We start from the raw sequence: 27150 nt of genomic DNA, 5'->3' as shown, positions 1-27150 counted from the left end.
CCTCTTTTATCAAATGAATCCTTGAGACTGACTTCTCTCTTCCCTTCTCTCCAGCCCAGACGAGCTGGCCAGCTCTCCATTGCCAGGACAGCCACATCCTTTTCCCTCTGTGTCTTTGCAGAAGCTGGCACTCAGTTCCGGGAAAGCTCTCCTTCCTCATTTCTACCTTCTTTAGCTTCCTTCTAGATGCAATTCAAGTTGCACTTCTTAGCCAAGACTTTTCCTGATTCTTCTCCAGCCCCAGGCAGCCAGGGGCCAGGACAGGTGGAGTCCCAGATCTGGGGTCAGGAAGACCCAAGACAGAATCCTGCTTGGGACCGTATCTGGGGGATTTACCATCTACATTGCAGTTTCCTCACTGACAAAGTGGGGGTGGTGCCAGCACCTTTCCTGACAGGGGGAGGCTCCAGTGGGACAATGTTTGAAAAGTACTTTGTGAACCCTGAAATGACATATAAATACCAGTTGCATTCTGGGTAGTTCTTCTCCGCCTCTGGAAAAATTACTCTGTTGGCATTTTATCTACTTTGTGTTTATGTAGGGAAAGAGTCTGTTTTTCTCTTGCCTAATATACAGCCCAATTATGAGGTTTTCTGCTGACAAACAAACATAACAAAAGTAGAGATATTTTTTTAAAGGAATGGGGATGAAGGAGTGAGCTTGCCTTATTTTCCCATCAGGCTGTGCTGCTCCAGATACTCCCCATTTCCTGGAAGAACACTTCAGCCTGGGAATTCATAATCATGGAAGTCTCCTTGGTTCCTTGGGCCTCTCCTGGAATTGGATGACCCTTCCCAGGAACCAAGCTATCTAGCTCCTCATTCCCCCCAATTTGCATTTCTCTGACCTCCATCATTTCCCCCATGATGGCTACCTTCCTCCTCCTTACACCCTAACTTTTCATCTTCGTTTAGATCGTCTTTCCCATTAGGATGTAAGCTCCTTGAGGGCAAGGATTGCCTTTCTTTTTGTTTGTATGTTTGCTTCCCAGATTCGTACAGTGTCCAGTTTATGTTATTATTGTTCAGTCATTTAGTCATGTCTGACTCCTCGTGAACTGTGGACATCAATATATGCATGAGTTTTCCTTGGCAAAGATGATCGAGTGGTTTGCCATTTCTTTTGACAATGTGTTAAGAGAAACATGATTAAGGGACTTGCTTAGGGTCACACAGCTACTAATTGTCTGAGGCTGAATTTGAACTGATTCCAGTTGAGCATTCTAACCACTGAGCAATCTAGCTGCCTCGATTCAAGTAAACACTTAATAAAAGCTTGTAGACTGACCCTTTTCCCTTCCCTTTTGTTCGGTTCTGACTCATATTCATTCTCATTCTAAGCCAGAGGGTTCTTGATCATTATTAACCTTTAAATCAAGTTGTTTCAGCCTCAAATCTCAGGGTTGAAACTGCCTAAGCTCATTGCTATGGTTATTTGGTGTGATATTCATTCATTTGATTGCCCCCTAGAACAATCTAGTTCATTAAATGCCTTTGCTTGGAACTAATTGTGACCTCTGGTTGACTAAAAAAAGTAAGTGGGGATCCTAAAGTGAGAGAGGGCATTCTCACTAGCTTATATATGGATAGAGACGCACACACATACATATATGTGCATACTATATATGTGAATGTGAATATATGTGTGTATGTGCTGTGCAAGTGTGTGTGCGCATGTGTCCGCATGTGTGTGTGTGTGTGTGTGTGTGTATGTGCTTCTCTGTACATATATCTTCTCTCAGGAGAACGTAACCACCTTGAGAGGAAAAACATTTTCATTTTTTTTAATTTTTTGCCCCCAGCACTTTACACAATATTTTACACATAGTAGGCACTTAAAAATGCTTGTGACATTGATTTAAACTTAAAATAAAATAAAATAGACTCGGAAAAGAAAAAGTGAAGATGTCTTTGGGTTTGATCAGAATTTCCATGTAAACAGCAACAACCCATCCATCATCATTCTAGGAGGATGGAGGTAGAAATATATAGAAACTTGGCATTTGAGCTAAATGAGCTCATTTGAATGCAAACAATTTTTTTTAATGAAAATCAGGGCCTGTTTTCTTCAAAGAGTATTTATATTAGTCAGACTGGAGTGAGAACAAATAGGTTCTGCATTGGCCCAGAAAACCGATTCCTTATGAAGTCTTCATTTACTGTAATACATAGAAGCTCCCTTGGCCGCCCAACTACATTTTGCATTTGTCATTCTAAACTTCCCTTATTACATTCGTTAAGTTAGATTTGTTTGCTATTTAAGAGTTGGTTTCTTAGCCTACACAGAAGTAAACTCATCGACTCTGCAGTTTCATACCTGTTTCTGGCCTGCAGAAACTGGCGACCATCTCTGGGGCTCCCTTCATGTATGCGTCAAAGTGGTCTTTGCCGATCTCTTGGGTAATCACTGACATCCTCTGCAGGCCAGAAGAGAATGGAAACTGATGCAAAATGGCGATTGCTTTTGCTGGAGTCTGGGGATACACCAGAAAGGAACGGTGTTAAGTCACAGCATCACAAAATTAGAAAGAACTTGGGGGGGGGGCACCTGGTCTAGTTTGGATCCGGACAAGACATCTATACATGACTCTCCTGACAAATGACTCTCTCCTCTGCTTAAAGACCTTAAGTAAAAGTTATACTGGCAGAGGTGGTCCATCCTCTTCTGGACAATGGCCATTAAGGGCAAGTTTTTCCCTGGCATGAAGCTTAAATCTGCCTCTCTGCAGCTTCTCCCTATGACTCTTAGTCAGGCCCTCTGGGGCCTAGAAGACCAAGTGAACCTTTCCTCCCTGTAGCGGCCCTTTAAATATTTAGGAGACCTCCTCTGTCTCCCCGAGGCTTCTCTTCTCCAGGTTCAACATCTTTCACTGATGTTCATATGGCTCCTTCCATCCCAACTTTGTCTCTGGACGTTCACCAGTGTTTCTATGTCTCTTTTATGTTGCCCGGAACTGCCCAAAACCTCCATATAGACAGGGACCAGGGCAGAGGACGGGGGCTGTTGCCTCCTCATTTCTGAATGCTCTACTCTTCTTAACACAGCACAAAATCACCTGGACATTTTTGGTTAACAACCACACATCCTACCATTAATGATAATAAGACCTTGGTCCACTAATTCCCCAGATCTCTTTTATTCAAACTGTTATCCAGCCACACTCCCTAAGGATGAATTGGAAGAGAATTTCCGATAATAAATAAAGTTTGTCCTTATGTCTGGATAAGATCTAAAAGCTTTGTGTTCCTGTAATCCACAGAGCCACAGACCCTGGTCACTCTAAAAGGGAATGCTAAACTCATCCCCCACTGTAAATAAAAGTAAAGAGGATCTGTCATCATCTTAGAACCTGAGGATAAGGCCATGTCCATAATAGCACATCCAATCACACAGTCATTGCAAAAAAGATTTGTTTTTGTTTTTTCAGGCTTCCCCTGAGGCAGCAAGCACTGAAGGCTAAGAAAGGAGCTGGGTCTGATGGGAAGGAGAATCCTTGAAATGTCACACATTCTAAGGAGCTGGTCCTGTTAGTATAAGGGCAATTCTTACTTGGCTTGCTCCGGGGCCCGGCTTAATGATTATGCTGGAAGCTGGAATCCCAGAATCACTGGGATCCACAGAGGAATCTTCAATGACCTGTTTGAAGACATTGTGAAACTTTTTTCAGGGTGCCGTCAGATCCTTCAAAGCATCTCCAGTTTAGTTTGATAGTGGAGACATTACCTAAGGGAAGCCTAACCCTAAATTCCCCATGAAATCTTGTGATGAGAAAGATGAGCATCGGGGACCTGGGTGCAAATGTAGATCTTATCACTTACCATGGACCTGAGAGAGATTGAACTTTGAATCCTAAGAGCTGAATCCAAATCTTGTCTATGGCTATCTATGTGCTTATGGGCAAGGCTTTTCCTCTTTCTGGACCTCAGTTTCCTCATCTGTAGAATGATCTTTCAGGCCACTTTTAGCTCTAGAGCAATAAATTAATCACTTATTTTCCTTGGGTTATCTTAGTTTTCTATTCTGCAAAATGAGACTTCGGGGCATCTAGGGAAGATTTCTTCATGACTTGGTCGACCCTGTTAGATCATCAGTGGGTCACAAATCTCAGAAAATCAAAAGCATGCTGGAAAACATTTAGGTTTTTTAGGAAATTCACAGCCATTATGGCCCAGAGAAAGGTCCTACAGGAACCCTCTCAGTAATTTAGACAATGCAATCGCCATGAGGCAAACGTTAAGGAAAGAAGCACGTTCAGTTAAACGGTCACCAGGACTTCGGTCATGAGACCTCAGAGCTTAATGTCAATCACAAAGCCTGGCTGACATTCACAATGGGGAAAACCCTTACACTTGAGGCAAATCAAGGTTCATTCAATTTACATTTGATGCATCCAAGAAGGATCACCAAGTTTCCTTTTATTGGGGTTGGAGTATGTGGTGAAATAAGGATGCTGGGAAAGTCTCCTGGGAAAACTCATAGGATCATAAATTTAGAGCTGGAAAGAGTCCAAAAAATCGTTGAGTCTGAGCCTCTCATTTTATAGATGAAGGCACTGAGATACAGAGAGTCTAAGTGACTTATCCAGGCTCCCCTAGTGAGTGACTGAGGCAGAATTTGAACCCAGGTCCTCCTGACTGCACATCCAGCCTGTATCCACACTGCCTCTGGTAGTTCAGTTGCCTTAAGACACACGTCAGCCTCAGTGGCGTCAAAGGCTGTTGTCCTGTAGCCAGTGAGTAAAGGGAGCAGGCTGAGGGACTTAAAAGTCCAACCTTTTACTTACCACTCACTGCCAACTTGCACAAAGCTAAAGGGGAATGAAAAGCTGTTCTGAGGACCCAGTGTCTGCTTTTCTCTCCCTCCGTGGAAGACCTTGAGTTTACTACAAGCTTTTTGGTTGGCTATGTCTCTCCAAAGTGGGTAGGTCTTGGGAAGGTCCGCCATATTCCTCAGAGTAATTATCAAAGTTTCTCTTTCTCACTGGTTTTTTGTAACTCCATCCTTTAGCAAGGTGTTGGGCAAGAATTAAAAAAGTGCTTGCTGACTGACTGACTGACTGCTCTCCAAGCCCTTCTGAGAGACCACAAGGAGAGGATGTTCATCCAAGGAGATGAGGTGCTAGTCCAGGCCGTTCTACCTTTGGCTTCCCTGTCTCTGCCTCCCTCTACCTTTCTCTCTCCCCTCTCCCATCCACTAAAAACATGCTCTTGTTCCTAAATTTTCTAAATGTACTTGTTTGGAGTCCCTCCCCACCACGCTCCGCCTTGTGACTACTTGTTTCATACTATAGTTTTTCCCGGGAATGGATCAGCTTATGGAGGGCAGACCAGTGCCACTGGGGACGTTTTGTATCCCAGTACCTAGCCTAAGTCTGAGCAGGCAGTTTGCAGAAATTACTCAATAAATATCCATTGAATTTGTGGGGAAAATGGCTAGTCTTCTTCAGAAGGGATAAATCATGTAGAAGAGAACCTGACCTTACCCAGCTGGTGCCTTCGAACATTTTGACATCCAGAGGGTCTCCTTGGATGGTCCCGTCCAGAACGATGAGGGAGTGGCAGCTGGCCATGGCTCCACAGAGGGGTCCCCAGGGCAGAGCGCTGCCAGAAGTGAAGCTGTGGACCTTCTGGAAACTGACAGAGGCCATGAGTTGGAGAACAATGAGCTTGGGACAAACCCTAGCCTTTGTTGCTTACTGTCCGCAGACATGGAATGGGGCAAACAGCATCCTGAGTCTGAGGGCCCTCTGCTGTGGGATAGGAATAATTCCACTATTTGCCCCACTTCTCAGGAAGAGGCCCTCTATCTACCTTAAAGACCAGTAGAAATGGGAGTCCACATTATTATTTATTATCATTACTTTCCCCACAAAGCAAAATATAGAACAAAAGCACAGAAAATTGAATAGAGTCAGGAAGGCACGTGTTCTGATCCTTACTGGCTATGGGAGCTTGGGCAGGTTCCTTCATGTGTCCTGGATAACTCCAAAACTCCAAGGTGGAGCTGGGTAAAACTCCAACTTCGTGTGTCCCAGATAACTCCAAAACTCCACAAGAGGAGTCCCCAACACGAAATCACGGGAGGGACAAAAAGCAGATGCTTTCTTTGTTTTTTCGGAGCGCTGCATCTTACGCGATCCAGCTAGCATAATTGTCAGATTGCATGAGGTCCTGTCAGAGCAAGCCCTGGATGTAGACGACCCACAAAGTCTCATAAAAATAGCTCTGATAAAAGTAAGCAGCCTGAGCCTGCCAGAACAAGGTGGCCCCACAGCCTTATGGGAAAAACCCATATTTTTGCTTAGTAGAACACTGTCTGCTAAAACCTGAGGATTTTAGAAAGAAACCGGCCCCCAACTGACAAGAAGCAAAAGGAAAGGAGCAGATCCTTTTTGAAAAGGAAATAAGAAATTGTAAACATGTAAACTCTCCAGTAGCTGGAGACATGAATGGTAAACAACGCTGCCCTATCTGCTTTGAGACCTCTTTAGGACATCCCTGAATTAAGGAGACTGGACCTCATCCCTGTGGGTGTAATCTGGCCGCACCCATTCAGCCCACATGGTCCGCATTCGTCCTAACTCCTTCACGGTACCTCTGTCCAGCACCTTGGAGTCATATGTGTCCTCTATGACCTCCCTGCTGCTACTTCTTTGTAAGTCATCACGGGGCGTACACTGCTGCCATCTTGTGCCCTACAAGGCATCTTGCCATTTCCCAACCTCAACCCTTGGGAGACGGTGATCATCCAGGACCCCAACCATTCGTCACAGCTAGAAATGGATTTGTGTTGAAAAGAAATACATAAAACATGAGCTGTTGTACTTAGATCCTTGAAAATGCCGTGTGCTTCCCAATTAGAGTGTGATAAGGAATTGTGCTCCTATTTAATTTTGGGCCCAGCTCATGATTCATCATCTGCCATGTCTGTCCAAATAGAACTGTGATGTAACCATTGGGTGGACTCTCTGTCCAATGGCCTGTCACAGTTTAAGCCAGAGCTGTCAAACACGTGCCTGGCTTCCTCTCCAGAATCAAATCGAACTGTAAGTAGGAAACATTTAACAAAATAAATGAAAATGCAATGGAATAAAGATGATTTTCATGTGTGGTTTTCTAAATCAATAGCTAGGCAGAGGATCAATGGCCCAGTTTCTATTTGCTTTGATATCACGGGCCCCACTATGAGCATCTTTCATCTATTTTTTTTTTCTGTGTGGATGGTTAAGTTGCTCTTATTTGCATAGCCAGAGATCTCGTAAGGAGACATCGCCGTGTTCTGGAGATGGATGAAATCACCACAGTATCGTCTGTACTAAGCTCCTATGGGACCCTTCCTCATCTCTATGGAAACTCTCTCCCCTTGGGTCCCTATGTAGTACATTCTCCACAACAGGGAAAATAACATTGATGAGCATTCTCCTTCCTCCAACAGCTCTGTATGGACTGAGTCATGGTGTCTCACCATTCTTAGTCAGCATCTCATGGGGTCCTACCGTCTCAAAGCCCCCCTCCATAAGTAACAATAACCACAGAAGGTTCTTATGTTTTCTGCATCTGTCTTTCAGTGTTTTGACATGTTCTATGCAGAATTGTTTGCCAATATCTTCCTGTTCCTTTCTCATGGGCTTCAAGGTTACCCTAGATCCACGTGGCGATCATTCTCATCAAGATTTTGTAAAGTCCATAGATTACAAGAGTCCATAGCTACTGATATTCTTTGGTTTGCTTTGGGGGATAATTATATTGTCTTTAGTCTCTGTCTCTATCTCTCTCTGTCTCTCTGTCTCTGTCTCTGTCTCTGTCTCTGGCATTCTCTCTGTCTCTCTCTCTCTCTCTCTGTCTCTCTCTCTGTCTCTGTCTGGCATTCTCTCTGTCTCTTTCTTATTCTTCCTCACTCTGATTTCTTAAGAGCTCTTCCTACTTCATATAACGCTGGATTTAGAAGACAGGGCAAGTTGGAGCTCAATCTACAGACTCCACTATTTAGCTAAGTCAAGGAAGGGCATACTACATATGGGAATGGTTCTTCAGAGCCCACAAGGGCCTGCCCCAGCTCTGACTTCCACATGATCACCAAGCAAAATGAGCAAGCCGGCCAGGTCTGCCCTCGCTGACTCTTGCATTGTTCAACCCTCTCCTCAAAGCCTCAGCAGCCCAACATTCTCAGAACAGCCTCCTGCCCTTGGCACATGCATGAATCACGGTGGCCCACACTTGTATCCAGATTAGGAGGGCAGACAGTGGGCTGAGGGATCCAGGAATAACGACCTTCCTTGAGCAGAGAAGGTGTCCACCCAGCCATGACCTGTGGAAGAGTTCCATGGGGAGAACACTAGCGACCGTGCTATTGCATCTGTGGAAGTGAATCCTACAAACAGACTCAGCCAAGTAAGCATTTGAGCCTGTACTTTTCCCCCTAACTGAAGAACTCTTCCAAGTTGGTTCCTTGTGTTCCCTTTTGTCCCCTTTCTCCTCCTTGGGATGCCCCTCTGTCACGTCTGATCAATGTTCTCCCTGGAGGTTAATTGCCCACTTTTCCCACGTCCTTTCCAATTCCTTAATTTAAGGAGGAGGCTAGAATTCCTGGAAGGTGCTCAGCCTGGGATCCACGTGAGATTCAATCAGCACCCTGCACAAACCCAGCAGAGACAAACGCACTTACGAGTCGAGACACCTACCAGCTTCCCATCACGGGAACCGCTCCCCAGAGATCAAGGCCGTCTTCCGTCAGCGTCCCCGTCTGTAAGAATCAGAGTTGGCATTAGCTTCCGTGTTTTGAAGAAGAATGCACGTAAAGCAGACGTCACCTCCCCTAGAAGTGACCGGATCCACCATGGCGGACACTAACCAGCCAGGAGAGGGCAGATCTAAGTGTAGGGACAAGAGCTGTTCTGGGGACCGGCCCCAGCATTTCCATAGGCTGAGGAACCTGCATTATACCGAAGCCAGGTCTAGTAGTTAGTAATTAAAAAGAAACAGAAATTCAGCGAACAAAGTTCACTGAGACCTGCGTAGAGATGAATGGCCAATGATAATGGCCATTCATCATCATCTAAAGCTAGTCTGCAGAGTGTTTGTTTTGTTTCTTTGTAAGATGGTTTCCCATCTGGTTCCCAAACATTTAGTCCAAATGTGTCAGCAGAACTTCAGGCTGAGCTTGGAGGACCAGCAAGGCACCCAGAAGGTGGGTGAATGGGCTTTGGTCTTCAATGGGGGGTGGCGGAAGAATAGCAGGGCAAAGGCAGCTGCCCTACATGGGCCTAATAACATGGGCAGCATGGCAGGATCCAAAGAGGGAAGAGATTTAAAGGCCCCTAGAACCATGGGCTGATCAGAACGCCCCAGCCAGGCCCGACTCTTTATAACACAAAAGAACCTGCTGCTGCAGCCGGCACAAGATCTGTGATGAAAGCAAAACAAACAACTAAAGAAAATGAGATTCTCTCGATGCATTAAGCTTTCATGTTTTCTGCTTTGGAGAGATTTTGCTTTCTTTGGGGGGATTACAGGGGAGATTTTTCTATTTGCCTCAAGGACAAATAGCTTACTAGGCTTCCACGGAAGTCCTCCTCTTAGACCACATGATGGGTGGGGGTAATCCTGGAAGCCCAGCTCTCCCAGGTCCAAACCCCACCCCAGAGAGCCTTTACACACAGGCCCACTGAGATGCTAAAACTGCCTTTTAAGGATGTACCCAGCTCAGCTCAGAGCCATTAAGCCCAGAAGGTGAGCCGCCGCTGCGAGCCGTTCTTGTTTTCTGGACACAGCAGAGCGTGAAACATCCGCCCAGAGGCATTAGGACCACCTGCTCAGGCCAGTCCTCGCAGTCTCAAAGATTATTCTCGGGGTACGCCATAGCCTTTGCCTCGACGCTTCACTGGATCTGGGTTCCATCCCATTATTGGTGAAGGTCACCTCCCACTTCCTCTCCAGGGTGGTCTTGTCTTTGTTTCACCCAGTGAGCCCACGGGCCTTCCTTTAGGCCTGACGTTTCACAGGGGCCAATAGGGCCTCCATAAGTTCCCCCTCAGCCCCTATGGGCCACCCTCCTTCTCTAGTCACGTATCCCCCATTCCCTGACAGCTCTCGTAGCATAAAGTGAACAATGAGGTCAGAAGCCATTGGGGAAAGGGGGGTAGAAGACACTGTAAGGACGCAAGATGGGGGCAATAAATATTGCTGGCCTTTCAAGGGTCTTCAAGCCTGTTTCTGAATGACGGTAATATGGATTTATTGCTATTCTGTGCCAAGTTAAAGAGCTTACACTGCACATTACCAGGCTCGAGCAATGCTAAAGAACAGTCACAGATCTGAGACATCATTTAGATATGGGGCTTAAAGGCACATAAACAGAGTACCAGAGCCAGGAGACAAATGTTCCCACCCTCCTGAGGGAAGCTGTGGTCTGTGTTGTTCCATAAGTGTCAGAAGTAAGACCTGAACCCATGACGCCCAAGCAGGTGTCCATGCTACTATCCCAGAAGACTCAAAATTTGGCTTTCTGATCAATCCAGCCCCCTCCCATAACGGCAGGCCCCTGAGGAGCAGGTCGGTCATTTTTATTAGACACCAAGGGAGTCAAAAGAAAAACTAGTCTGCCAGATTCAAGAGCTCTTCATTTGGGGTTCCATGCCCTGAGCTCCAGACTGCACGAGTTACTCGTTAAAATGGCAAAGAGCCTTGTGTGCTATTTCCCTGGTGAGTTTCGAAAGGGCAGCAATCAGGTTGTCTAGGTTCGAAATCCCCCTGATTAATCTTTTTCAAAAAGACACTTCCAAGTTCAATGCAGATGGAAATGTTTTCCTGATGAATTAGCTTTGTTCTAAAATCCATGTGTAAGAAGAAAAACAGACTGTGGCCTGAGCCAGGGGAAACAAGGGGTGGAGAGTGGCTCGAAATCAAGCTCACTCTAGAACTGTCAGAAATAGAAGGGAACACGAGCTGGGCTGGAATTTCTAAGGGGAACTGAAAACAAATATATCTGTGTGTACATATTATATGTATGTATATATATATATCTATATCTGTGTGTACATATTGTATATATATATAAAATATATCTGTGTGTACATATTGTATATATATATAATATAACTGTGTACATATTGTATATATGTGTATATATATGTGTGTGTATATGTATACATATGTGTATATACATACACACACACACACATATATACATACACACACACCTGGGTGTGTGTGTTTCATGGAATAAAAACAAATCACAGAAAGTATCTCTTTATCTAGTGTCTATATTCCTATAATTTCTAATGCATTTGGGGGCTTTGAAGGGGATATATTTTCCCAGCCTCCATACAAGTTGATAGGAAATCAAATATTTCTGAAGACCTTTTTTCCGGAGATGCATTTCTCGAATTATGGAGTTCTAAAGCTGAAGGAGACCTTTTGAGACCATCTCTTCCCCCTCTCATTGTACAAGGAGGAAACTGAGGCACCTGACACGATTTGTCCACTATCTCACAAGTAGGGAGGGCGTGAGCCGGACTGCGCGATGTTTGCCTCGTACCGGGCATAGAGAATCAAAGCATCCCAGGATGTCAGGGAGGTGCCTCGGCAGCCATCCCTCTAAGCCATCATAAGTGAGCAAAGCTCCCTTCTGCGCCACGCCCAAGCCGGCCTCCTCATCTTGGAATTAGGGAGGACAGCTACATTGCCTACATCACAACATGGTGCTCGGCATCCAAGGAAACCACACAGCCAGAGCAGTTTAGGCAGCTGTGGTCACTGTTCAATGGCCAGTCCGGCCCTGCTGGCAGATTGCTTGTAGCAGCAAAGTCTACCTGCCGCAGCTACCCCTTTCATGGTGGACACTGGCTCTCCCCAGTGGGAGCCCCCCCGGGGCTGGGGTGGGGGAGGTGGGGGAAAGGTCTTCCTCTTCTCCAGACAAAACCATTGGTCTCTATTCCCTGGCTCTAGTCCCTCCACAAGGACAGGAGAAACCAGTTGTTTATCATTATTGAGGTGAATAAGTAATCAATACTCACCATAAATACTATAAACGATTGATCATATTAAGAATGACTAATGCTTAAATAGTGATTTAATCATCACAAAGTGACTTACTCATATGATCTCATCCCATCCTCTGGAACCTATTCAACTGTCCCTAACCACGGAGCTCTGGGGTATCTGTGAAGGAAGCTCTCCTAGCTTTGTGTGCCATCTTCTAGGCTACTGGGCTGCCTCAAAGCTAAATCTTCAACAAGAGAACCTCAAAAAATGGAAGAAAACTATCAGGGTCCCGACTCCATCTTCTCCTGGGCAGCCACACTTCCTTCCACTGCCAGTGTCATGGTTTCGTTTCTAGCCCCCTCGCTATCCTTTGGGTGAGTTATTGATGGAGTGGAAACTGAGGCAGAGAGAACAAGCGACTGGGTCAGAGTCACGTTGTTAGTAATTGTCTGAGGCAGGATTTGAACACGGGTCATTCTCATTCCAACAGTCAGTATTTTAGCTATTTTACCTTTTTTTTTTTTTTTTAACTGAATAATAAAGAATTTTGGAGCTACTAGCTGGTCTCGGCGTCTGTCTGTCTCTCTCATTTTGTGACTCTTTTTCTGTCTCTGCTTCTGTGTGTGTATGTCTCTCATCTCTCTCTCTCAGTCTCTTTTTCTCTGTGTCTCCTTCCCTCCATCTTTTCCTCCCTTCCTCCCATTCTCTCTCTATCTCTCTCATTCTTGGTGAATCTGTGTCTCTGTGTCTGTCTCTCTGTGTGTCTCTCCACGATACCTCAAGGTATCAGACGATTTACATGCTGGTGGAAAATCCCAACTGTGGATGCGCCTGCAGCCTTCCCCGAAGGCCTTGTAGGTCCAGGACATGGGACTTTGCCAAAATCCGCCTTGGTCCTTGGCTTCCCAATTTGCATGAGACTAGAAAAGTCATTATGAGTTATTATGGCAAGGAGCCATATTTAAAACTTTAAACGGGTACGATTCAACCCCGCGGGTAGAGAAAGTTTTAAACCCCAGAAACAAAAAGTTATTGCTTGGGAGTCAGGAGACTGGCTTCTCCTTCAGACTCTTTCTCTAGCTGCCCTTGTGACTCTTTCATTTTTGGGCTGCCTCAGTCTCCTCATCTCTACAATGGGTATGGGGAAGGGGAGGGGGGTAGTGTGGGTGATATCTGCCCAGTCCCATCCCTTCCAGCCTGACATTTTGTGCCTGTATAACACCAAGTTCCCATGGCTCTCCCATATCCCTCCAGCCAAAAAACCAACCAGCCGGACCCTTACTTTGTCAAAACAAACAAGGTTGATTTGGCCACACATGTTGATTCTCTGCGGGGAGATGCAAAAGATTTTCTTTCTCTTCAGCCTCTTCTGAGCATAAAAAATCCCTGTGGTCAAGGCCGCTGGCAACACGGGAGGAACCGACACAGTGAGAAGGAGCAGTGACATCGTCACGGTGTCTCTCGCAGAAGTCTGAAGGGGAAATGGCACGTGAGCACGGGACAGCAATGGGCCCGAGGGACCATATGGGCTGCCAACCCCCCAGGACAGTGCCCAGGCTCCGCTCAGGAAGCCAGCCCTGCCTAGGACTCGGTCCTACATTATTGGGGCGTCCCGGGGATCTGAATGAGGAGGGAGAGCTCAGTGGGGCGGGGGGCTCCGTTCCGGGTGGGTCCAAGCATGTCAGACACTCCCCATGTCAGGGCTCAAGCGGTCCCCCACAAGACGGGTTAGGCCAATGTGGAGACACTAAGAGCCACCGACTTCCTGGTTCCCCTGCCCCTAGCCTGCTGTTTTTGGCTCCAGCTGCCCACGGGGTGAGGCTGGTTCAGTCCGGTTGGTACTGGCCCATGCCTCCAGCGGTTGGCCACCACAGTGGGCAGAAAGCCAAGAGCTTGCAGGAACCATCGCTCTCTCTCTCCTTCCCCATGTCAGAAAAACTGGGAAGTGCTCAGGTTACCCTGAGAGTGCCAAGACCTCACTGCTAATGGCCATGCCGGCTTCCCGGACTCCCGGCTCGGCTCGGAGGCCAGCCAGTGCGGCCCCTTTTATTTTAAAAGGGATGGAACCCAGGTCGGGGAGCTTATACAGGCCACAGGCAGTCAGCTTTGGAGGCTGGATCTGACCCATCACTTGCTTCCCAGACTGTGCCGCTGTAGCCCCCACCCCCCAAAAGCCTCCTCTATTCCTCAAACAAGAATCCCCGTGCTTCCCTTGAAGACTCCCAGTGGGGAGGACCCCTACCTCTCCAGGCCCCCATCCTACTAAGTGATCAGGAAGGAAATTTCCCCTTAAATTGAGGCAGAATTAAACTCTAATTCTAATTAGAGTCTAATTCTGCCTCTTTGTGACTTCTCTTTGGCTCATGAAGGCCTTACAAATAACTTGAACGGAGCCATCTTTGTCCCTCCTCCCACCCAGCTTCTCTCCTCCAGGACAAATATATCCTGCTGTTCACACACTGAGTAAAGCCTTTCCTTCGACAAGCTCCGGTCATGCGTCCAATCAAGAGTAGAGCTCACTATTGTCCCCACCTCTAGCATCTCTTCAGTTTACTTGAATGAATGAACATTAATTTAGCACTTACTATATACCATGTATTGTGCTAAATTCTGAGGAATATAATTGGAAACAATCTCTGACTTACATCCTAGAGATCCAGAAAGATGTTGAAATTAAACTTTAAAGGCTGAGATTTCTAGGGAACATTGGATCTCGGGATAAGTGCATGGGACAGAATTTATTCCCAATTTGAGCATCTGAGGGACGTGCACTGGGCAGCCGGGAATCGGTATTAAGTGTGACAAAGCATGGCGGGCCCCGTGATTTGTGCCAATGGGTTCCTGTGTGTGAGCAGGCCGACTAGGGGCTGGGGGGAGCAGGGCTGCCTTTCTGGTCTGTAGCTGGGTCCAGGAATCGAGGTGCCCCCCCGGTACTCACCCCATGGTACATGTAGACACCAAAGGCGTAGAAGAAGGCTAAAACCCCGAGAAAAGCGAGAAAGACGATGAACTTGAAAGCGTCATTATAGAGTTTGAAGTTGAGGGGTCTCGGGTAGAGGATGGATCTCACCAAGTCACCTTTGGCAGTGTTGAAACCTAAATAAGAACAGCCACAAGTTGGACACGTTGGGTTTTCTCACACTACGCGTCATCCTCCCTCTACCGCTGTGAAAGCCAGGATTGTCTTAGGTGACATTGAAGGGAGCCCAGGGGACGAGGAGCATTTGCTCAGCTCCTGCCTTGTGCTAGCCCCTATGCTGGGCCCTGCTTAGACAAAGGCCAAAATGGCGAACAGCCTTTGTCCTCACAAAGCTCACTATGGGACTTCCTCGTGAGGAGTCCATCCCCCTGGACAAGTGGATTCTGGTGAAGATGATGGCATCAGGGTCCAGAGAGGGGCCTGGCACTCCCCCATAAGCCCCTGCAATGACCAGTTACAGATGAGAGAGAGCCGGAAGCTCGTTCATCCACTCCAAAAGCAGCCATGGGGAGGGGGCACCCAGCAGGTGAGCAGAAGCTTCTCAGGGTACAAGTCCACAGGAGCGAAGGGTGCCAGCCACGGAACCCGTAGATTTCTATTAGGGTCACAGTCCACTAAAATGCCTGCATACACATCCATCCACATACACAAATATCTATCTGTTTGCTATTAACTGCTTCTGACTGGGCACGTCTTGCCCATTCTATTCTTGTGCGCAGGAGCGTGTTGGAGCTGTCCAATTGTCACATTTTCAGTGTGAACATTGATACCCTGAAAACCGGCAAACCAAACAAATCAACCTTTCTAGTTATTCTGTTGCTTTCTAAGCTTAAAAAAAGCGATGGAGAAAATGTTAAAAATGCAAGTTAAACTTAAAAGTATGCCGTGCATACTGGGTTTTTTATTAGAGAGCTGGATACTAAATGTACCCCCCCGCATCTGTGTGTGAGCACATAGGGATGTGTGAGGGAGCTTGGAGGGGAGGGCATTCAGGTACATTAAGATACTGAGGAATTTTTTTTTATTAGAGAACAAGAGAACAAACGAAAGCTTCTATTATTTGCCTTCGTGTTTGTTTTTGCAAGCAACCATTCAAACCTCCCACCATCTATCGTGGGTCAGCATTTTTAAGTGAAAACTCACAACTCAAAAAGGGGGGGGGGTTAATTCATGTCTCTTGATTGTCTCAGACCATGTGCTCCCCGTCTATGTTCTCAGATGCTACAATGGCAGCACAAAAAGGGGCCTTGGACCCGCTCATGCGATTGCAAAAGGGGTGGGTGAGGCCCAACTGTCACAGGCAGCTTTGGCTTAGGAAACCCAGGAAGCCACCAGAAGGATAGATAGATAGAGAAAGACACAGGTGAAAGATGGATGGATGGATGGATGGATGGATGGATGGATGATGGATAGATGGATGAAGACAAGGATAAAGCAATGGATGAAAGAATGAACAAATGGATGGAAAGATAAATAGATAAATATAGATGGACAAAAGGATGAATAGATGAATGCATAGATGGATAGAGGATGGATAGATGGATAGATTAGATGGATAGATGGATGGATGAAAGAATGAACAGATGGATGGAAAGATAGATAAATATAGATGGACAAATGGATGAACAGATGAATGCATAGATGGATTGATGGATAGATGGATAGATTAGATGGATAGATGGATAGATTAGATGGATAGATGGATAGATGATGGATAGATGATGGACAGATGGATGAAGACAAGGATAAAGGAATGGATGAAAGAATGAACAAATGGATGGAAAGATAAATAGATAAATATAGATGGACAAATGGATGAATAGATGAATGCATAGATGGATAGATGGATAGAGGATGGATAGATTAGATGATAGATGATGGATAGATGGATAGATTAGATGATAGATTAGATGGATAGAGGATGGATAGATGGATAGATTAGATGGATAGATGATGGATAGATTAGATGATAGATGATGGATAGATGGATAGATTAGATGATAGAGGATGGATAGATTAGATGATAGATGATGGATAGATGGATAGATTAGATGATAGAGGATGGATAGATGGATAGATTAGATGGATAGAGGATGGATAGATTAGATGATAGATGATGGATAGATGGATAGATTAGATGATAGAGGATGGATAGATGGATAGATTAGATGGATAGAGGATGGATAGATTAGATGATAGATGATGGATAGATGGATAGATTAGATGGATAGAGGATGGATAGATTAGATGATAGATGATGGATAGATGGATAGATTAGATGGATAGAGGATGGATAGATTAGATGATAGATGATGGATAGATGGATAGATTAGATGATAGAGGATGGATAGATGATGGATAGATGGATAGATTAGATGGATAGATGGATGGATGAACAGATGAACACATGGATAGATAGATGGGTAGATCTTTAAATACATGAATAGATGGATAAACACATGGATGAATGGATGGATGAAAAAATGAACAGATGGATAGATAGATAAGTAAATATAGATGGACAAATGACTGAATAAATGAATACATGGATGGACGGATGGATAGATAGGTAGACAGACAAATGGATGCATGGATACACACACACACATACACATGCATATACACATGATAGCTAGTGAACAGCAGAACTAGCTACTCTATATATGCATCTGTATGCATATATACGTATGGCTTCAGACTCTTGGGAAGCTCTACTGTTTACTAGCTTCTAGATATACATACATACACAAATAAAAGTATATGTGTGTAAATGTGCATATATGTAGAGGGATATAATTAGAAGGTAGCTAGTGAACAGCAGAGCCTTCCATGCTTGTGTCTAAAACTGTATGTGAATAAACATATCTTTGCAAAAAGTAAAAAGGAACCACGAAGAGCCAGACATGACTGAAAATGGAACAGCAATAACACGTGTACACAATTATACTATGTAGCTCTACACATCTATGCACATGCACACACACAGGTGTAGGTCTAAGCACACGTGTACTGTGCGTGTGTATGTATTTAAGGAAAAGCTTAGGATAATATCACATTGTAGTCAGTAATCCTCCTTCTAGTTACTGAAGGATGATCCAGAAAAGGCCTCGGGCAGGCCAGTCGGTCGTGCATTAGCATGTTTAAAAGAATCTGAAAGGCTTCCGCGGAGGAAGAAAGCTGCCGTTCACTCATTTCAGTTTTGTCCCACTCTCCGTGCTCCTTTTAAGCTTTTCTTGGCAAAGACTGAAGGGGTTTGGCATTTCCTTCTCCAGCTCATTTTACAGATGAGGAAACTGAGGCAAACGGAGTTGGGCATCATGCCCAGGGTCACACAACTAGGGAGTGTCTGAAGCTGGATTTGAACTCATATAGATGAATCCTGTCAACTTCCCACTGGGGCTCTGTGCACTCGCACCCCTAGTGGCCCCATGGGAAAGAATTAAGCTTTTTCTTTTGGTTCTCGAGGGCTGATCTAGGCAGGATACTTGGATGGCAGATACAACTAGACAGAATGAAAAATACACTTCCCAGCCTCCTCCGGAGCCCTCCCCCATCCTCCCTGGGGGTCTCTAAGCAGAGTCTGAGTGACCACTCGTCAGGGATGTCACAGATCCGGGCCTAGTTTAACAGGGGATGGGACAAGGTGGTCTCTGAGCTTCTCTCACTCGGACAGTTTGTGGTTCTATGCCCGGGGGGGGCGACCCCTTCTAGGCACAATGGGGTGCTTTCAGTCTGTAAAGCTTCTGCATGCATTATCTCATCACAGTCCCCTGAGATAAGGACTATTATTATTCCCACTTTATAGGTAAGGATACTGAGGCTGGAGCCATTATGTGACTAGGCCAGGGTCACACAGCTAGCCAGTGTCTGAGGCGAGGTCCAAACTCACCAGCTGCCCCCCCAAGCTGCCAGTTACTTGACAAGGCTCCCTAGTTTGGCCTGGCGCCACACCTGTGACCTGAGCGCAACAGGAATTTTAATCTGCCTTTTAAAGGGAAATGGGAGGCAGGCGCCCGCTACCACTGGTCTGGAGGGCCCAGCACCAAGACCTGCCTCCTGGCTGGAGGCCAGCCTCTTCTCTGCCGCCCCTCATTTGACAAGGAAGACCCCTCCCTGCAGGTTCATGTGGAGAAGCCCACCGACGGGGGCAGGCTTGCTGGGAGGGACCTGATGTCGGTGTGCCCTCCCTGCCTCCCCCGCCTCCTCTGCCCAATTAGAGACCCATTCTGCCCGAGCCACGCTCTCGGATCCTCCTCAATTTAGGGACACATTAAGGGGTATCTACCCCTCAGGGGGCCCCGCTTACAGCTGGCCGTCCAAGCTGGGCAAAGCGGGGCCACTGCAGGGGAAATGGGACCTGGACCAGCGGCCGAGACGGGATCCAAGCCCAGAGCGCTCCCACGGGCCGTCGCGGCCACTCACCTGTTTGAAGGACGACGGCCCGGACGGGGCCTGGGCCCGCCGGCTTGGTCTGGATGACCTCCGTCCCACAGAAGAGGACGTGGCGCCGGTAATCCTCCAGGCTGTGCGACTTCCAAGGCAGGGTGCTCTCCACCTGGGGCAACGGCGTCTTGGTAACCGGGATGCTCTCCCCTGGGGAGGACGGTTCTGCGTTAGCCCCTCACGCTTCCCAAACAGCCCCCCATGCTCCATCCTCCTTGGGACTGACCCCGATGGTCAGGCACCCCCGAATGCTCTGCACTCGGACCTGAGCCTGGGGTGCCCGGACCCAACACGCTCCCTCCCGCCGGTGTGACTGTCGCTTTCCTGTTCCGAGAGTTATAATAAATGGAGCTGCAGCCACAACCTGCTCTCCCGCCTCTAGCCTCTGCCCAGGACACCCCCCTCCTCTGGAGGGCGCCATTTGCCCCACTCTTTACAATTCCCAGCCTCGTTCAAAGCACAAGCTCCTGCCCCAGGCCTTTCTGCCTATCCCCCCCCCCCCCACTGTGCTTAGGGCTCCTTCTCCCTCTGGAAAATACTTTGCGCTTCTTTGTGAATGGCTTTTCTGGGGAAAGGTTTGCTCCCCAGGCCTGGTCCCAAAGGACCATTACCCTGGGAAGGGCTAGAAATGTCTCTTTCTCTGTGTATCTGTCAGTCAGTCCCTGCCCTCAAGAAGCTTGCGTTCTATTGGCCGAGACCACCCAACAGGTCCCAGGAGACCGGCCAGCGATCCCGGTCCTCAGGAGCACTCCCAGTATTCTGCCGAAAAAATCCAGAGCAAACTGGAGAACATACGTGGTGCAGTGGGCGCCGTTCCGCCCCTCCCCCCGTGATGAAGAGGGGCCTTTCGTCAGCCAGAACCGGGGTGCCCTCACTATTCAGTCAGGGCGTCGCCTTGGTCTGGCCCCTCTTTCCGTGGCCGGTAGGAAAGACCCTGGAAGCCCCGGGAGAGAGATCTCTCCAGTGGGAGGGAAGTCACCTGCGTGAAGGCTGGAGGCCCTGGATTGAACACGTACTAGTCGTGAGGCCCTAGGCTTCTATAATTTCTCAGCCTCACTTGCTCATCTGCAAAATGGGGGCAGTAACACCTCCCTCATTGGCTCATTGTGGAATTGAAAGGAAATGGCCTGTATCAAGCCCCCTGGTGACCAAAAAGAATGATACAAACTCTCGCTGTATTGTTATGAAATCCCAAGTGGCCTGACCCGGCCCAGCCAGCCGTTGGCCAGGCTGCATTGGCCAGAGCAAATCTCATTTGGGAAGTGCTTTAAAACGAGCCCACTTTCCCCGGGACTGGGGGGGATAGAAAAGGGTGTGAGCTCAAGGTGAACCGGGTATACTTCGGTGCTCGTTACAGGTTTAAAATTCCTTTTTAAAAGTGGGGTCAGAAAGGTTCCCTTAAACACACACAACGAAATACAGCAGGCAGAATTAGAATTCCAGTCCTTCTGATCACAAGTCCAGTGACTTCCTTGGGCCATGGCCTCCCTTCAGGGAGGAAGACCATGGCGCCTTCCCCTGAGGCCGCCCTCTAGGCTCTCATCTTGCTTAATGACCAAGTAGATATGGCACAAGCCGATATGAGACTTTGCCGAGTGTGGCCGGGCACTGGCGGAGAGCTGGACTGCTTGTCTATGATCTGAGGAAGAGCTGTCCTAAGTGAGCCCGGCACCAGAAGGCTGGCCTTGGTGAGCCTCCAGATGGCATCTCCCAAGTGGCAACTGGGCTGGGGCTCCAAGTAGCTTTTAAACTCTAGATGACATCTTCTGGATGCTGGGCTAAGCCCAATGTTACATCATCTTCTGGATGCTGGGCCAAGTGCCTCAAGAGTACTCATCCTGGCAAAATCCCTTTGCTTTGTGGAGAACCAGGCCCATTTCTGGTTCATCCACATCACTCCTGGGGGTGCCCAAAGAAGAATTATGGCTCCAAAACCTTGACTGAATCCTGAAGCCATCCCAAAAATCGGTTCTCTTTCCTCCTGTCTGAAAACCCTTGGAAGTTTCATGGAAACATGGAGGGAGAAGAGAAGGGGCAGGTCAAGAGGAAGAACCCAGGTCAGTCTTCTCTATCACATCCTTCTTCCTACAGTGCTGTCCACTGTCCCCAGCAGAAGGGCCCCTTCTTCCGGGCGGTCTCCTCATGCAGAAGTCGCTGCAAGTTAGCGAAGTGGCCTTTTAGCTCTCAGGGATGGAGGGAAGTTATCCCTGGGCTGGGACTGTGCTGGGTACTATGGCAACCTTCTCGGTGAAGGATGTGATATCTATGCAAATCTTCCTCATTATCATTACAAGGTCATTAGATTTCAGCACATTTCAGGGATAGTTTGTAATTATACTCAGCATATTTCTGTTTACTGCTTTTCCTTCCTCAGTTTTAAATTAAACAGATCCATTTTTAATGGAAAATCTGCTTGGGTTGAACCATTTAGGAATAGATAATGAACATCCTTTTCTCTCTGGGTGATATAAACAAGTCTTTGAACAGCATTTCTGCTATCTTTAGACCATTTGTAAACAAAAAAATCAACAGTTTGTAAGCAGAAAAAAGACAAAGTGCTTCGACATCAATGGTTTGTCTCTCATTAAGATATGCTTGCGTTTGGAAATTACTTCTCCTGAGGACTGTTAGGAAAGGCTTCACAGTGGGTGCCTCAGGAGTCTGGCCAGTTCCTTGGTCTTCTCAGGGCAAGGGCGGAGGGCAGACGATCTCTGTTTCAAACACTCTCCCGGGGACCAGTTTCCAGGGAGTCTAACGAAGGGGCTCCTGGCACCGTGGGTACCTGCTATGACTGGCCAAAGGAGGTGAGAGAATCTCCAATCCTTGGGGGGGCATAAAAGGAAACTGGTGAGCCAGCAGAATCCTGAGCAGCCCAGCCCGTTTAGGTAATGATGACCCGTTGTTTTAAAGAGGGTCAGGAAGTAGCACCCCCTGTCAGAAAAGGAAGATTCAGAAAAGGGAACTTAAGTTTATTTAAAAAATAAAGTGCTTACCATATAAAGATGGGAAATTCTTAGTGTTGTTGACAGTGAGGATGCAAATGATTGCTATAACCTTCTTCACTTGGGGGTTTTATCTTGGCTCAAAGGCCCCCTGGGAGGCTCCAAGGGAATAGAAGAGGCGCTCAGCCTCCTGCTGGTCCAGCTGAAGCAGAAGGGTTGCTGGGCCCGCCCTGGAAACACAGGGTGCCGGCCATCTGCAGAGCAGCTGGAGGTGTTGGCAGGGCCACAGAACCAGAGCAATCCTGGCTACACGCTAAACCGTGGAGCTTTTTACTAAAGTGAGAAGGGCTCTCGCACAATCACCGAAAGGAACCTCAGAAAAAAAATGAGTCCAAACTGGATCCGAACAATGACCCTCTCGATAACACCATTTTACAGAGGTTAAAACTGAGGCCCATGGAAGTTAGAAATAATTTGTCTAGTGTAACACACCTAATAATTGTCAGATTATTTTGGAACTCAGTCTTTCTGACTCTATGCCCAATGCTCTAACCACTGTGCTACCAGCTGCCTTGAATGGAGGAAACTGAATAATTTCTCAGAGAAAGGCAAGTAAAGGAATGCGGGAGGATCGGAGGCCGCCTCCATGTAGCCAAGAATCGGAGGCCGCCTCCGTGTAGCCGAGGACCGGAGGCCGCCTCCGCGTAGCCGAGGACCGGAGGCCGCCTCCACGTAGCCAAGTAGCTTCCAGATTTTGGAAGATGGAAGTGGATGTAAGCCAGAAGCTGAGGAGAAGGGGGAATGCTCGGTGCACAGTAAAAAGTTATTAAATGCTTATTGATTGACCAGCTGGCCTGTGCACGGGGATCAAAAACAAACGGGAAATAATGCCTGACCTCAAGGAGCTACATTCTACTAGAATGAAATAAGAGGTGCCAGATGAATTGTGATACAGAGAAACCGAGGCAAGCAGAGATTGGTTCTCGTTCTTCACGTGGACTTTAAGCTAATGTACCACATGAGACTCTTGTCCAAAGCATTCAGTCCAGATCAACCGAGGCAGGGAACTTATATAGGGTTTTAGCTAACTAGGGTTTGCAAACAGAACATATAACCTGAGAATACAGTCTTATAGGAGAAACAAAAGCAGATAAGGGGGGTGAGGTCACTGGGAAGATAAGCCATAATTCCAGGAAAGGATCAGAACTTCATCCTGACAGGACAGGGGTCAAGATAAGAAGGTCACAGACAGGAGACGGCAAGGTGAAGGGCAATACTCAAAAGGAGGGGGAATTATTGAGCAAGGATTGAGATAAAGCAACTGGAGTCTGACTCAATGGTATATAAAGTGGTCCAAGCTTCAACTTTTCCTGGGCTCTTTTTTTAAACTCAATTTTCCAGTCCCAATGACAAGGGAGAGGGGGCGGCTATGGGTTATTATTCAGGGTTCAACAGAATGAATGTGAAAGTCACCAGGTAAATTAGTGGGCCCGTTCCCAGGGGACGCTCCCTTTCCTATCAGCAGTCCGGCTTCCGCAGAACATCCTGCCTCCTCCACATGGGCCAGTCCCCTACAATCTCATCACTATGAGACGGGGCCGTTGATGCTCAACCCCCAAGCATCGTCACTCTCCCCTTGGATAGCCACCTTTAGGACGGAGAAGTCAGCTCTTCCCAAGGCCTTCCTTCAGAGAGGCAACATAACGGCATTGCAGGTAACTGCGTGGTCCACCACCTTCTCTGCTTGGGTTCCACTGCACGGACCTTAGTTCCCACGCAGAGCACGCCCTACTGGGTCTTCCCCATTAGATGGCAAGCTCTCTAAGGCCAGGGACTGTCTGTCTTTTCCTAATTTATATCCCCTGCACTTAGCAAGATGCCTGGCATCTGGTAGCTGCTTCGGATGTTTGGTTTTAATTTAAATTAATTGAATTCCTCTGTTGGGCAGATTGAATTATTCTAAATGGCATCCTGTTCAGGTTACCCACTACTCGGGAATCCTACTTTTTCCCTCTTCTGTTTCAAGTGGGCTTTCCTCTTCCACATCAGCCCCTGCTGACGCCGCCCGTGTTTGGTGGGAATCGTCTGATTATGATACTATGTGTTACATGTACATCGAAGCCATTTCTCTTCAACAGCTTTTTCAGCTGGCAAGAAAGTTATCAAGTACATTTATTTTCTCCCTCTCACCTTTTTCCACTCAAATAGGAAGGGAGGGAGGAAGGGAGAAAGGGAGGGAGGGAGAGAAGGAGGAGAAAAGGAAGGTTCATATCATTTAAGTATAGTTAAATAACTATGAGTCCAATGGACTCTTCCTCATCCTCTTCCTCTGCCTCCTTCCCCCAGGGAAACCTGTCCTTGGGATACTGGGTCCTGGTAGATGAGCTCTCACCTTATCTTATCCAGAACCAGACCTTCCCCCTCCCTGCCTGGCCACCAGTCCTTCCCTCCTTCCCAACTCCCCTTTATGCATGAGGGTTCCCAGGTAGATGGCTGGAGGTGGCAGCGGGACCCTGGAGATCAGAGCAGTTTCTGTTTTCACTTCATTTCACACCAGCCTCACTCTTACACCAAGCTGATCAGATCCCTCGCCCTCCTGAGCACCCTTTGGGAAGCACCCAGGTTGCTCCCACTCTTTCCAAGTTTTCCATGATTCTACAGAAACGTGGGGTCAAGAACTGGAGAGGGCCAGCAGGCCCATGCCCATATTGGCTCACTGTCTCCCTAATCATTGTAAAGAGAGATTTGGTACAAATCAGGAGAATCTTGCTGGAGAACGCCAGCCACCAAAACAAGGCATTTGAACTATCTTATTTATCCCTCAATGATGAATTGAAGACGCACTTGCGGTAGCTCCCTCAGTCCAAACATTCCTGCTCTTTACAACTGTCTCCACAAGTCCTTGGGCACTGGCGAAACATCACAGCCATTTCCAGTTCTGGGGATGCCGACGAGCACACAGCGAGGCTGCTTGCAATTCTGCGGTCATAAGTGTCTCGGATACTGAAATGTCAGCGTGTGGATGGTGCATTAGCCCTGGAGGGATACGATGGAGGAGCTAATGTGCTAACACTGGCCTGAAAGGCCCATGAACCGGGCACTCGGAGTAATAAATGGAGATTGCGAAGCTTATCTTCCGCCTGGCCGCGGGTCTTCACTCACACTCTGGGTGTTCAGTGGAGCACAAAGAACCAAACCAGGCCAGGGTTGGCCAGGGCCCAGTGAGCTCGGATTCCCCAGAGTCCGCGCAGACAGCCCTCGTGGGCCAGGCTACCATCACCCCTTTCTTGCCAAATGGACTGAGGCGCCCTGAAGACAGTGACCCCGCTGGGGGCTCCTTTGCAGCCCCTGCAGCAGCTCACACATCCCAGGGAGATCGCCGGCATTGGGCTACAAGGAAACACGGGCAGGAAACAGGAGGCCCGACTCTCCCAACGGTACCTGTCAGCATGCCCTCGTTGACGATGCAGCTTCCATCAATCAAGACAGCGTCACATGGTAAGGAAAACTTGCCCGGCAGAACAAGGATATCTCCGGGTACCAAGAGGCGGGACTCAAGTTCCTGCAGACCTGGGCAATAAAGAGGGGAAGCCACGCTGTGAATGAGCGACTGGTTCTTTCTCTTTTCCTGCTACAAGAGCAGCACTTGTCTCCTTCCCTTCCCTGTTCTTCTGCGGAAACCCTTCCCTTGGTCATTCCACCCCCCCCCCATCTGACATCTTTTCTTCCTCTTGTGACAAAAACTCCTAGAAAAGCCATCTACGGTCCCCGCCTCCACTCGCTCTCTTCCCTCACTTCTTAGCTTCCTGTGGTTTGGCTTCCAACCTCTTTGTTCCACCGAAGCGGCTCTCTCCCAAGTTACCGAGCATCTCTTAGGGGCCACACCCAGTGCCCTTTTTTCTCTTTAGTTCCCTTGAGATCTCTACAGCCTTGGGCATGGTCAATCACCTGCTCCTGCAGAGTTTGGGGACCTCCCTCTCTTGCCATTGGACCCCTCCTTTCCTGTATGCAAATCTAAGTCAGGCCATGACAGTCACTGTGGATGCCCCAGAGACTTCGGTCCTGGGTCCTCTTTTCTTCTCCCTCTGTACTACTTCTCTTGGTTATAGCCTCAGATCCCAAGGATTTGAATACCTCTAGAATGAAGATTCTCACCGAGGTGGCACAGTATTAGGGACCCCAAGTGAGCATAATAAGAGCATCTGTCACTACAAGTAGTTTAGCATTTAGAAGGGGATAATAATTGTAAAGCACTTAGCACAGTGCCTGGCACAGGGTGGGATCCATATGAGTGTGAGCTGCTGCTACTTCTGCTACCGTTACTATTACTGCTACTACTATCACCAGCACCATGGTTACTACTACTACTATCACCAGCACCACGGTTACTACTACTACTATCACCAGCACCATGGTTACTACTACTACTATCACCAGCACCATGGTTACTACTACTATCACCAGCACCATGGTCACTGCTACTACTATCACCACCACCGTGGTTACTGCTACAACTATCACCAGCATCATGGTTACTACTACTACTATCACCAGCACCATGGTTACTACTACTACTATCACCAGCACCATGGTTACTGCTACTACTATCACCAGCACCATGGTTACTGCTACTACTATCACCACCACCGTGGTTACTGCTACAACTATCACCAGCATCATGGTTACTGCTACTACTATCACCAGCACCATGGTTACTACTGCTACTATCATCAGCACCATGGTTACTACTACTACTATCACCAGCACCATGGTTACTACTACTACTATCACCACCACCATGGTC

The 27150-nt window shown here is 47.5% G+C and overlaps 1 protein-coding gene across 3 annotated transcripts in view; it reads right to left on the bottom strand.

Moving 5' to 3' along the window:
• Nucleotides 1–27150, bottom strand: part of ATP13A5 (ATPase 13A5) — a 104064-nt gene that overhangs the window by 34760 nt on the left and 42154 nt on the right. For all 3 annotated transcript variants that reach the window (XM_074297835.1, XM_074297833.1, XM_074297834.1), the window contains exons 9-16: nucleotides 25788–25916; nucleotides 19384–19554; nucleotides 14920–15077; nucleotides 13264–13452; nucleotides 8681–8742; nucleotides 5483–5633; nucleotides 3550–3636; nucleotides 2317–2473 (exon numbers count right to left, since the gene is read on the bottom strand). In XM_074297835.1, coding sequence (XP_074153936.1) covers nucleotides 2317–2473; nucleotides 3550–3636; nucleotides 5483–5633; nucleotides 8681–8742; nucleotides 13264–13452; nucleotides 14920–15077; nucleotides 19384–19554; nucleotides 25788–25916 — 1104 coding nt within the window. The remainder of the gene's footprint in view (nucleotides 1–2316; nucleotides 2474–3549; nucleotides 3637–5482; nucleotides 5634–8680; nucleotides 8743–13263; nucleotides 13453–14919; nucleotides 15078–19383; nucleotides 19555–25787; nucleotides 25917–27150) is intronic.

This window comes from Sminthopsis crassicaudata, chromosome 3 (genome assembly GCF_048593235.1).
Source record: "Sminthopsis crassicaudata isolate SCR6 chromosome 3, ASM4859323v1, whole genome shotgun sequence".
NCBI classification, from domain to species: Eukaryota; Metazoa; Chordata; class Mammalia; order Dasyuromorphia; family Dasyuridae; genus Sminthopsis; species Sminthopsis crassicaudata.
Note: the sequence above shows the minus strand (reverse complement) of the source record. Positions and strands in the feature narration are given on the sequence as shown.